General features: G+C 37.4%; 1 protein-coding gene across 3 annotated transcripts in view; it reads right to left on the minus strand.

Moving 5' to 3' along the window:
- PRSS12 (serine protease 12) overlaps window positions 1-12,884 on the minus strand; it is a 504,723-nt gene that overhangs the window by 320,402 nt on the left and 171,437 nt on the right. For all 3 annotated transcript variants that reach the window (XM_053703591.1, XM_053703592.1, XM_053703590.1), the window contains one exon: window positions 9,534-9,684. In XM_053703591.1, the coding sequence (XP_053559566.1) occupies window positions 9,534-9,684 (151 nt within the window). The remainder of the gene's footprint in view (window positions 1-9,533; window positions 9,685-12,884) is intronic.

Genomic DNA, 12,884 nt, shown 5'->3' on the forward strand with positions numbered 1-12,884 from the left:
AATATTTCTTTAAACGTCTCCATGAAGGTCTATGAAGAATTTCTTGAAACAAATGTCAAGTATGACATAAAGTCAAATTTGCTGTCAAATGTCATATTCAGTACCATATTCCAACATTCCTCTCCAGTAAAACAACTGAAATAGAAATGCACTTAAAATGTTAGTTTTTGTTTCTTTGAGAATCAGCATTAGAATGTTACATTGTCTGCATTCGAATTTGAATAACTCAGATATATTCAAATGATTCACAGTTGGATGAATTAAAGAGACAGTGTACTTAAAATATTTTATCATGCATGAAAGAGCAGTCTTTACACAGGTCAAAAGTATTTTTTGGGCCTGAAGAAATGTTATTAAAGGTGTTACAAATTAAATGTTGAAAATTATTAAAATCTTAAAATTAAAAAAATGTAAATGTTAAAACACTGATCTGCATTACGATTCTTGTTTACAAACAAGCAAATGTGTTAACACTTCTATTTGTTTTTTCTGAACTTTTCAAAATATATTTTATTACTAAATCAAACGCCATTTCTCAAAGGTTAACCTCCTTTTTAACTTTGCATGTGTTTTAAACAACACTTAAATAATATATGTTGTAAGTGATTTAGCTAGTCCTTCCTATCATTCATATGAAAGAGCTGTATTTAAACATAAAGAAAATATTTTTGCCTGTAGTATTAATTGTATATTTCCTATTAATGCTTACTGGTTGGAAAGTAACCTGACAAAAATATTGATTTATTTAAAGGGACATAATACTCATATGCTAAATCACTTGAAACTGATGCAGTATAACTGTAAAAAGCTGACAGGAAAATATCACCTGAGCATCTCAATATAAAAAAGGAAGATATTTTACCTCACAATCTCCTCAGCTCAGCAGAGTAAGTTCTGTGTAAAAAGTTATACTTCACCTGCTCCCAGCTGCAGGTAAAAATAAAAAAAAATGAAGAAATGAACAGCAGCCAATCAGCATCAGCAGTGCTGAGGTCATGACCTCTTACTGTGATCTCATGAGATTTGACTTAACTCTCATGAGATTTCATAGTAAGCTTCCTTTACCTGATTGGTGAAATAATATGAGAGTTCACGAGGCTCATACTTTCAGCTGTCCCAGGACAGACACACTAAAATGCTGCTTAGAAATCCTTTACAATGGGAGGTGGCTACTGAGGAACTTTTGAGGTAAATTATCTTTCTTTTTTACATAGAGATGTTCAGGAGATATTTTCTAGTCAGCTTTTTACACCTATGCTGCATCACTTTCAAGTGTTTAAACATTTGGGTATTATGGCCCTTTAAGACAGGAACTGCAGTGCATTTTAAAATGCCATTTTTAGATATTTTTGTGATCCTTTTAGCCAGTAGTTCAAATGAATGTATATCTATCAGCGCCACAATAATACCATACAAGCTATATCTGATATAGGCGGAGTCTCCCAACCAGACTCCAAAAGTTAAGAGTAAAAAGAAATGCCAAGATACAGCGCTACACTACCCTCAGATGAGGGTTGGGTTGCTAAAGATGGTGTCCATGACTAGGAATGTGTATACATAAAGGTTAATATATAATATTGTGTTACACAAAGAATATATATAAAACCATGTGAAAAAGTACTTAAAAGGTAAAAGATTAAAAACAAAATATATATATATATAGGATGTGATATTAAAATGTATTAAACAAACATTTTATTAACATAAACTGACAGTTAAAAATACAGTTAAAAATAGATTCAACAATCTAATGGATTGCCCCATACAATGTCCAAGAAGTTATGTCCTATTTAACATACAAGTGTTTAAGTCCCATACCAAAATGTCCAAAGCAAATGTTCAAGGTTAATATACAAAAAAAAAACCAGTAACCACAGAACGAAAAAAAGAATATAGGGAGCACCCTCAAATATATGTATTTGTACACACAAAAACAAAGACGTAAAGTGCAAAGGCAAGTCACAAAATAAATATAATGTCCCAAATATATCAGGTGGCAAAAAGGAATTCCTTGCGAATCATGAGAGTATAATGTATAAGAAAGACCCTGTCAGAATAAGCTACCTGTCAGAAAAAGCTACCTAGCACTGCACATGCGATTTTTGATGTCACAGCATTTCAAGGGGTTGATTTATGAAGCAGCGGATGCTGCATTGAAGCCACATCGTTTCTGGTCCACCAGAAAAGGAAATTAAGAAGCAGCGGTCATAAGACCGCTGCTCCTTATCATCTCCACCACTGGACTGAAATCATCCAGATCTGGTACGATCGGGAGGATTAATGGCCCCTGCTAGTGGCCGATTGGCCGTGAGTGAGCAGGGGTGGCGGCATTGCACAAGCATTTCACCAGAAATGCTTGTGCAATGGTAAATGCTGACAGCGTATGCTACAGCGAATCATGTCCGCTCGACCTTTGGTAAATCTACCCCCAAATCTGTAACTTAATACGTTTGTAATGCTGTGACCTCAAACAGCGTATGCAGAGTTATAGGGTCATTTTTTCTGACACTGTAGAAATTCCTCAAGTTATGCCTCTGTGACTGTTTGCTTACCCGCAATTGCATACCCCCAAGTGACTGCACATGCAAACTTCTGGAGGCAGCCGCAGTCACACAGTTAGCTTATGACTGATATTCAAGTGAAATTCTCTTTACATTTTTTTGCCACTCTTAACTTTGGTAATGTAAACTTGTAGGGGTTAAATATGTGGAGCCTTCATTTTGACCTGCCTCCAGAAGTCACATGCGCAGTCCTCGTATAAGAAATAAGAATATCCATCAGAGTAAGCTACCTCTGTGACTTTGGCTGACTCCCGAAGTTTGCATGCACAATCATCGTATAACAAATGAAAAGATCCGTCAGAATAAGCTACCTCTGTGACTGCGCATGCGAATAAGCAATAAGTCACAGAGGCATTGTTTGATGTCAAATACCGCATGCTCAGTGCTAGGGTAGCTTTTTCTGACAGAACACCGGCACAGGCAGCACTCAAGTACACAGGGGCACACATGGCCTAGTATAGTCTTAACTCCGGTATCCGCATCAGTGGAACAGCATACAGTCCGCACGGTCCCAGTAACCAAGTGTCAATATAGTGTCAGAGAAAGTAACAATGAAGTAAAAACTTTGTTTATTAAAAACAATAAAAACTGCATCATATGCACAGTGACACATTTCTCAGCTCATGGCTGTGAAACAGCCTTGAGCTAGGAAACACGTTTTTACTTAGCTGCTACTTTCTCTGACACTATATTGACACTTGATTACTGCGGACTGTATGCTGTCCCACTGATGCAGATACCAGAGTTTCAGCCTACTGGATGACTGAGGATATAGCCTGCCTTTTATGCACCCTCCGTGCAACTAAAATAGTGAGTGCATTTCTTTCTTATCGCCATTATGCTGTAAGTAAAGACTATACTAGGCTATGTGGCGCCCCTATGTACTTTTGTTGTTGTAGTAACCTAACCACAGAACATGCATTGTCTACTCATAGCATTTTAAATTAGGAAAATTAAAATATCTAAATATAAAAATATTAGATACATTTTAAAATTTCCCAAGATCTTGATTTCACAGTTTTTGCTTTTTTCATTTGACAGTTAATGCATGTATATACTCCTGTCCAAACTCAATTAGTGTAGTAAAAACCAAGTTAAAGCACATCTCATCCACCTACGTAGAAATAGTCATGATGTCCAGTGGGGTAAATGTTCAATATTTCTCGTGGTTATCACCTGCATCGTAGGGAAACAAATGACTTCTCATTTAACTGACTTCTAATCTCCGCCCCCGGTCACCCCTCCAACACTCTCAGTACCTCCCCCGCAACCACTGAGAATGAAGTGAGTTCCCTAATATCTTCCTCACACCTCACTACATGCCCCTTTGACCCTATCCCTTCACATCTAACATGCAAAGGTCACCCCCATCCTCAAAAAACCCTCCCTCAACCCCAATTCTCCTGCAAACTACCACCCCATATCACTACTTCCGCTAGCTTCTAAAGTCCTGGAAAAACTTGTTTTCGATCACCTAACACACTTCCTATCCTCCAACTCATTGCTTGACCCCCTGCAATCTGGCTTCCGTCCCCAACACTCAACTGAGACTGCCCTCACCAAGGTTACTAACGATCTTCTTTCTGTTAAAAACAATGGCCACTATTCTATACTTATCTTACTTGACCTGTCTGCTGCCTTTGACACTGTTGACCATCCCCTCCTCCTACGGACTCTCAGCTCCCTTGGGCTCTGTGACATTGCCCTCTCCTGGATCCACTCTTATCTCTCTAATAGGTCCTTTTCTGTCTCATTTGCTGGTGACTCATCCTCTCCATTGCCTCTGTCTGTTGGAGTACCTCAAGGCTCTGTTCTAGGCCCTCTACTCTTCTCTATTTATACTTCCTCACTGGGTAAACTTATTAGTAGCTATGGCTTCAACTATCACCTCTATGCTGATGATACTCAGATCTACCTATCCACCCCTGCACTCTCTCCTTCTGTCCTTTCCCACATCAGCGACTGCTTATCTGGCATTTCTTCCTGGATGGCCTCTCACCACCTAAAAATCAACATGTCCAAGACTGAGCTTCTTCTAATCCCCCCAACTAATTCTACTCCAGTTTCTAACTTTACTATCACTGTTGGTGACACCACTATCTCCCCATCACCCCAAGTCCGCTGCCTTAGAGTTACACTCGACTCCAATCTGTCCTTCATACCCCACATCCAATCGCTCTCTTCATCCTGTCGCAACCACCTATGCAATATCTCCAAAATTCGTCCTTTTCTGAGTGCTGAAACTACTAAACAGCTAATCCATTCCCTAGTAATTTCCCGTCTTGACTACTGTAACAACCTACTAACTGGCCTTCCTCTCTCCCGCCTCTCCCCCCTTCAATCCATCCTAAATGCCTCTGCTAGGCTAATCCACATCTCCCGACGCTCTGTATCTGCTGCACCCCTCTGTGAGTCCCTTCACTGGCTCCCCATTCACAGCAGAATTAAATTCAAAATTCTCACTCTGACCTACAAAGCCCTTACCAATGCAGCCCCCCATACCTGTCCTCACTCATCAACAAATATACTCCAGCCCGTCCCCTAAGATCCAACAACGATCTACTCCTTGCCTCTTCTACCATCACCTCCTCTCATGCTAGACTACAAGACTTCTCTCGTGCGGCACAACCCTCTGGAACGCACTTCCTCGCGCTGACAGACTTTCCCCCAACCTCTCCTCCTTTAAACGCTCCCTAAAGACCTTCTTGTTCAGGGAAGCCTATAACCAAATCAGTAACTAATGAATTCCACTTGCCTAATAGTTGCCCTCATCTAACTTCACACTAACATCATTCCCACCTTTGCAGTCCCCCACCTCCTGTTTCTCACCCTCCTACCCATTTAGATTGTAAGTTCCCACTGGGACAGGGCTCCCAATTCCTCCTGTATTTGTTTGTTAAATTTTATCTGGTGTCTTATATTGTACTGTCCTTTTATCTTTGTTACCTATGAACAGCGCTGCGGAATCTGTTGGCGCTTTATAAATAAAGAATAATAATAATTTAATCTCTACTATTTTAGTCTATGTTCTTAGAATGTTATAATTACACAGGTGTTCCATGTGAAACCACATATTTAAACATTTATTAGGAAATGCAATGTACTGCCATTCTTGAAGTCACAGGCAATGAGCCAACTAGCAGGGCACATGCATGTAGTCACCAATCACTGTACTCTAGGCAGAATCAGCACTACAGCACGTCTGGTGCAAGAGCATAACTATATGTTTAGCCAGTTGACCAAGAATCATTTGGTATAATAGTAAAATATTCTAATGACTTAGAGCATGTTATCATTGCATTACCGCATCATTTAAAAAAATAAAATGTTTTTTTGATAGACTAACATAACTGTCTGCCTACTTTGCATTCTGTTTTCTTAAACAGTTGAATAATACCTTTAACAGAGGAAAAAAAAGTTGTCATCACCAAATGGATGTGAATACAGACAAACCTACACCCAAAATCACATTCAGGGTGCATTAAAAGTGTGTCTCTTTTGAAGACATGCTCCGGTAACAGCAAATCACCTTAAATCCATTACCTATTCAATCTAACCTGTTTTGAGTTTGGGAGATAATGTTCCTTTATCTAGGCCAAAGTACAATTTTATGCCAAAAACATGACACTTTAAACTTCAAAGAGATGAAGTTCCTTCAGAAACAGCTATAACAGTAAAATAAATAGATAAACAGCCACTCTGGATCTTTGTTAGATATCGTTAAAGTACAACAGTCAGTTTGAAAAATCTCTACAACCAACATGTTTCAAATGAAAAATAATTAGACTTGCTTTGTCTGAGTTTTATTGCCTGCCATAAACACTTATGTGCAAAGTCTGCTTCAGAAAGACAGTAGCACTTAGCCCATTGTAGTTACCAGGCATTTGTGACATTGACTGTTATAAAAGTGGCTGTATAGGGAAGTATGCAATTTATAAAGTAACTGGTAAAAATTCTTAAAGGGACCCTTTTTTAAATTTTTTACTTGTGGCATCTAAAATAGGACATTTCAAATGTAAAACATATTACGGCTTTTGCTTTTTTTAAATGGTTGTTCCTGAACTGAGCATTTTGTTCATATTTGTGAGGCATGCCACAGACTATCAATAAATCAGTGAGAGATCTGCTTATTAATCAGTGAGCAATCAGGCCTTAAAGGGACATTGTACACTAGATTTTTCTTTGCATAAATGTTTTGTAGATGATCCATTTATATAGCCCATCTGGGGGTGTTTTTGTAAAAATGTATAGTTTATTTTTAAATAACATTGTGCTGATTTTCAGACTCTGCTCTCAGTCCCATTCAGTGGGTGTCCCAGCCTAACCTAATCAACAGTGCAAAATTGGGAGTTTCTAAGTAAGTTTTTAAAAAGTTTTATACTGGATTTTATATCAGTGTCTGTGCATGAAATTCTTTATAATAGTGTCTATTACATAGAGTTCAATGAAAATTGTTCTATACTGTCCCTTTAAAGTGATTGTAAAGTATCAAAGACTGCTTTATATATAATGTTATGTTATTATTAAATACAATCCCGCATTGAAATCAATGTGTATATAACCCAGATAGCAGGGAGGAATGCACCAAGAGTACGAACGTTTAATTAAATAATTAAAAATAATTATGTGTTAAAAGCATGTGTGTATATGCAGTATTTAATAATTATCTAACATATATAAAGTAATCCTTGATACTTTACTATGCCTTTAAGGTCATGTTGCACTTCCCGTTAACTTAAAAATAAACAAATTTAACAACTTTTCTGCTAAAAATGTTTTTTTAAATTATGCTGAGACTTAGACACTCTACTATGGCACAAACACTCATGTGGGCAGGATCACAGGTGACCTATGGGCAAGGATGGGTGGAGGATGAGCTTCAGGTATCCAGAGAGCAGAGCAAGGGTGTCTGGGTGTGGATAGGTAGTTCAAGGATGTGGCTTGCTTACAAGGACAGGGGCAGGGAGGGTTAATGTGTATCTTTTTACCGTCCTCCTTAACCCAAAGGAGTTACAAAACAGAAAATATGCTTCCCATGAAAGCATAAGTATAAATATTAGATGAATATTGTCCGAACTGATATTTTGAACCTTTTGGATTGTTCAACTTTCAAAGTTAATGAAATTAATTAAAACAAATGAAATGCCTAAAAAAAAAAACTACCTACACTATTTAACCAATACACTATTTAACCCCTAAACTGTCACAACCAAATCACAATAAACCCCTACTCGATTAACCCCTTAAACAGCCACAAACCCCATCGCAAAAACCCGCTACAGTAAACCGTCTCAAACACCATCGCAAAAACACACTACACAAACCCTAAATCTACGCTACTTAACCCCTAAACCACCACAACCCCATCACAAGAAAACCATACACTACTTAATCTCTAAACCACCACAAAACCATCACAAAAAACCTTCTACACTACTTAACACCTAAACCATCACACTCCCCATCACAACTCCCCCCACTAATAGTCCATAAACTACCACAACCTCCATCACAATAACCCCTACATTACTTAACCCAAAAACTGCCAAAACCTACACTGCAATAAAACCCCTACACTATTAACCCCTAAAACACCACAAATCCCATCACAATAAACCTCCTACACTTCTTTATCCCTAAACTGGCACAACCCCTGTTGCATTAAAGAACCACACACTATAAACCTCTAAACCACCACAACATCCATTGCAATAGACCTCCTACTCTATTAACCCTCTAACAACTAACCCTCCAAGACCCCTAACCTAAGACCCACTAAGTTAAAAAAACACTAACAGTAAAAAAAGCACCTAAAAAATAAAAAAGCCCTATACTAACACCACCGTACCGCTAACAAAATAAAAACCTATAAAAACAAAAAAACCTATAAAAACAAACCATCCAAAAATGAAAGTACCCCCTAAAAATGCATCCCTAAAAACAGCTATCCTAAACCAAAACCAAAAATACCCCTATACTAAAACTAAAAGCCCCCCAAAAACTAACTCTAAAACCTCAAGTTTTACTTACTACTCTTGAATTCATCTGCATGGCAGCGGCCCTTTTCCCAGAAGCAGGTCCTCAGTGGCAAACCTTTCCTTGGCAGCAGTCCTGTTCTGGGGCGGTCCTCAGTGGTGGTTCTCCTCTTCTTCTTCTCGATGTGTCTTCATACTTTTCCCGCAGCACAATGAGCTTTGAATGCCAGTTTACCCGTTTTATAGGGGTGTCCTGGCAGTTTTATTTGCTGATTTCATATTCAATTTCAAATAAGCCAAAAGAAGAACAGCCAATAGGGAAAATGCAAATTCTATTGGCTGTTTGATTTTAAAAAATCAGCCAATAGGAAACAAGCAAATGCTATTGGCGGATTTTAAAAATCAGGTCCATGTAGACATGGTTTGATGAGCTTGGTGTGGGGGAACTCAAGTGGCCTTCACTGAGCCCTGACATCAGACCCACTGAACACCTTTGGGATGAATTGAAACACTGCTTATGAAGCCAGACCTTCTTGGATATCAGTGTATGTCCTTATAAATGTTTTTTTGATTCAGTACCATAGTATATGGTTCTGAAGGCCACTACATGAGTGGACGCTTAGCACACCTTAGAAATAAGCATGGAACTTATAATTATACTTGAATCTAAATTTAAGTAAATAATGATTTAAAACCAGTCCTAGCAGATTTAGTGTCTGAGATATGTTGTGTAATTATTTATGCAAATTTATGAGAAATAGTATGACTTATTTATTTTTTCAAGGAAAGGTGGAAACCCTAAAAGCCAGTCACGTCACTGAATAAATCAAATGGCAATGTTATACTGTCACATAAAACCTCTTGTGCAATATTACCAATCAAACTTTATATACCAGACATACATACAATTTGTTTTCATGTAGCTTTGTAGATGCAGAATTTCTAAGTTGATGAACTGCTATCAGTTCTGCAATAAATAACATAATTAAGCGCTTACCCAAGTCCCAGCTGCCTGCATACTACTTCAGCATCTGCATCGTCCCACTGGTCATCACAAACTGTTCCCCACTGGCCAGAATGATAGATTTCTATCCGACCTTCAAAAGTGGAGCTGCCACCAACCAGGCGGGCAGGTATAAATGCAGAGTCTGCAAGGAAGAAAAATAGACCACAACTAAGGCCATTATTGAAACACTGTTCTATGAATGATACTCCAGTACAAAGGTACACATAGTTGCCATCTTTTTTAGAAAGTAAGGTTCTTATGTCACTTTAAAGATTACTAGTTAAAGGAATTGGAAGGTCAAAATTGAAAGGGCATTAGTGCATTTCAATTTTATATAGAAGCATTTTTGCAATATACTTTGATTAGGAAAAATTCTTCTAGCAAAAGATTTTACTGTTTTTTCTGTGACATACGCATATATGCTGTTAGTATTCAAAGAACAGCTGGTGTTATGTCTTGTGTCTGTGAAGACCGATTTATCAAGCTGTCAATCGGCTCCAATGCATCTGGCTTGCCGGGAAACAGGAGGTAAGAAGCAGCGGTCTTAAGACCGCTGCTCCTTAACTCGTCCCCCACCGCTGATCGGGTTGATTGACACCCCCTTCTAGCGACCGATTGGCCGCAAATCTGCAAGGGGCGGCATTGCACAAGGATTTCTTGTGAAAATGCTTGTGCAATGATAAATGCCTACAGCGGATCATGTCCGCTCGCACTTTGATAATTCGTCTCCTCAGTTTGCATCATACAAGCCATTGCTGACTTTCTGAAAAGGTCTAATGTTTGAGTACTGGTGCACAGCCCTCACAGGCTATATGCATATTCCGCTTAAAAACAGTAATAACTTTTACTAGAAACATTTTTACAAATAGAATCCCTTTGAACCTTATACTAAGTATTGTATACCGTTCTGTAGGCCATATCTACAGAAATCTGTTTAAAGGTAAACTACTAAAATGGTACATGGTATAAAATATAAAATTTACAAATAAAGATTAAGAGGAAAGAAGGGAAAGAGATGTTAAATATTAAGGACATTAAATAAATCTGAAGCTGAAAGTAACAACATAGAGCAACACAAGAAATCAAGGTCATGATCTCAAGTTGAACAGTAGTAGTTTAAGGAGTAATTTGAGAAAGCACTGAGTCACAGAAAGGGTGATTAATTCATTGAATAAACTTCTATTATAGGTGCTAAAGATACACATAAGTCTATTCACCAAACAAATTAATTTTACACTTTATTGGAAATTTGGACAACTTTGTTTGCCTGTGATTCTTATTATATTTTCTATGCTTTATTATGGTATATAGGGATTTGCACCTTGGTCTTGCTACCGTCACATTTAGCCTCCAAAAACAAAAAACAATATACGGTGCAGCCAATAAAGCTTCAGAGAAAGCGTAAAAGTAAAACGTGCGATAGTGGCACCTTTTTCACAGTTGGCACAGTCCCTCGTTTTTAGTTGCTTATGAGGATGTGCTTGTAACTGCTATTTGCTCTCCACTGAGTATATCGAATTACTATCGCAGTCAGTGTAAAAGTAATCAAGTTCCTGCTATAGAAGGAACTTTAACCAGTTTAGCCTATTAACAGTGGTCTATATATGCTCTAATCAACCTTCATAATACTGGGTATTAGTTAGCAATAACTGTTGTGACACTTGATATTAGCTAAACTACGATCACAAATGGGTTAATTTAACTACTCAGTGGTAATTATTTCATAGTTCATACAATTTATAGCATTATCCTGGTTCAAAGCTATTTTTAACTTGTGTGTGTGTGTGTGCAAATGTACGCTGTCGTGACCGGTTCTTGAACCTATTTTCTTTAATAAAGTTATTTCATTTTAAATGATTGATAATGTAAATACTTTTTTATCCTAATGTCAGAGTAAGGCTATCTTTCCTTTTGTAGTGCAACATTTTTGCATTTTTTGTAAATATAGTACTCAAAAGATATCTGTCACAATCCCAGAGTTTTATTAATTTAACATCAAGCAGCTAAGTCTAAAGGCACCTGAAATAATGTACTTTACAATCTGTCATTTGTGTTGAAAGTTTGCTGACTTCACTATATATATATATATATATATATATATATCATAGGTTCTTTGCTGAAGACAAGCAAAGCAAGACCAAGGTGCAAAAAAAAGACGCTGCATTCCTGTTTCTGACTTGGGCCCCCAGAAGGTAATGAAGAAGTCATAGTTAAGACAGCCAGCAGCCATCTAATTTATACTCCCTTCATCTTTTCACTTGTGACTTTTTTGTTTTATTGTTTTCTGTAATCAGTTTTTGAACATGAATAAAATTAATCACACAGGGCAAATTGAACATTTCAATAAACGGTGCAGCCAATAAAGCTTCAGAGGAAGCGTTTAAGTAAAACGCACGTTAGGGTCACCTTTTTCACAGTTGGCACAGTCCCTCACTTTTAGTTGCTTATCAGGATGTGCTTGTAACTGCTATTTGCTATCCACTGAGTATATTGAATTATTATCGCAGTCAGTGTAAAAGTAATCAAGTTCCTGCTATAGAAGGAGCTTTAACCAGTTTAGCCGATTAACAGTGGTCTATATATGCTCTAATCAACCTTCATAATACTGGGTATTAGTTAGCAATAACTGTTGTGACACTTGATATTAGCTAAACTACGATCACAAATGGGTTCATTTAACTACTCAGTGGTAATTATTTCATAGTTCATACAATTTATAGCATTATCCTGGTTCAAAGCTATTTTTAACTTGTGTGTGTGTGTGTGCGAATGTACGCTGTTGTGACCGGTTCTTGAACCTATTTTCTTTAATAAAGTTATTTCATTTTAAATGATTGATAATGTAAATACTTTTTTATCCTAATGTCAGAGTAAGGCTATCTTTCCTTTTGTGGTGCAACATTTTTGCATTTTTTGTAAATATAGTACTCAAAAGATATCTGTCACAATCCCAGAGTTTTATTAATTTAACATCAAGCAGCTAAGTCTAAAGGCACCTGAAATAATGTACTTTACAATCTGTCATTTGTGTTGAAAGTTTGCTGATTTCACTATATATATATATATATATTTCATAGGTTCTTTGCTGAAGACAAGCAAAGCAAGACCAAGGTGCAAAAAAAAGACGCTGCATTCCTGTTTCTGACTTGGGCCCCCAGAAGATAATGAAGAAGTCATAGTTAAGACAGCCAGCAGCCATCTAATTTATACTCCCTTCATCTTTTCACTTGTGACTTTTTTGTTTTATTGTTTTCTGTAATCAGTTTTTGAACATGAATAAAATTAATCACACAGGGCAAATGGAACATTTCAATATACGGTGCAGCCAATAAAGCTTCAGAG

Source organism: Bombina bombina, chromosome 2 (genome assembly GCF_027579735.1).
Source record: "Bombina bombina isolate aBomBom1 chromosome 2, aBomBom1.pri, whole genome shotgun sequence".
NCBI lineage: Eukaryota > Metazoa > Chordata > Amphibia > Anura > Bombinatoridae > Bombina > Bombina bombina.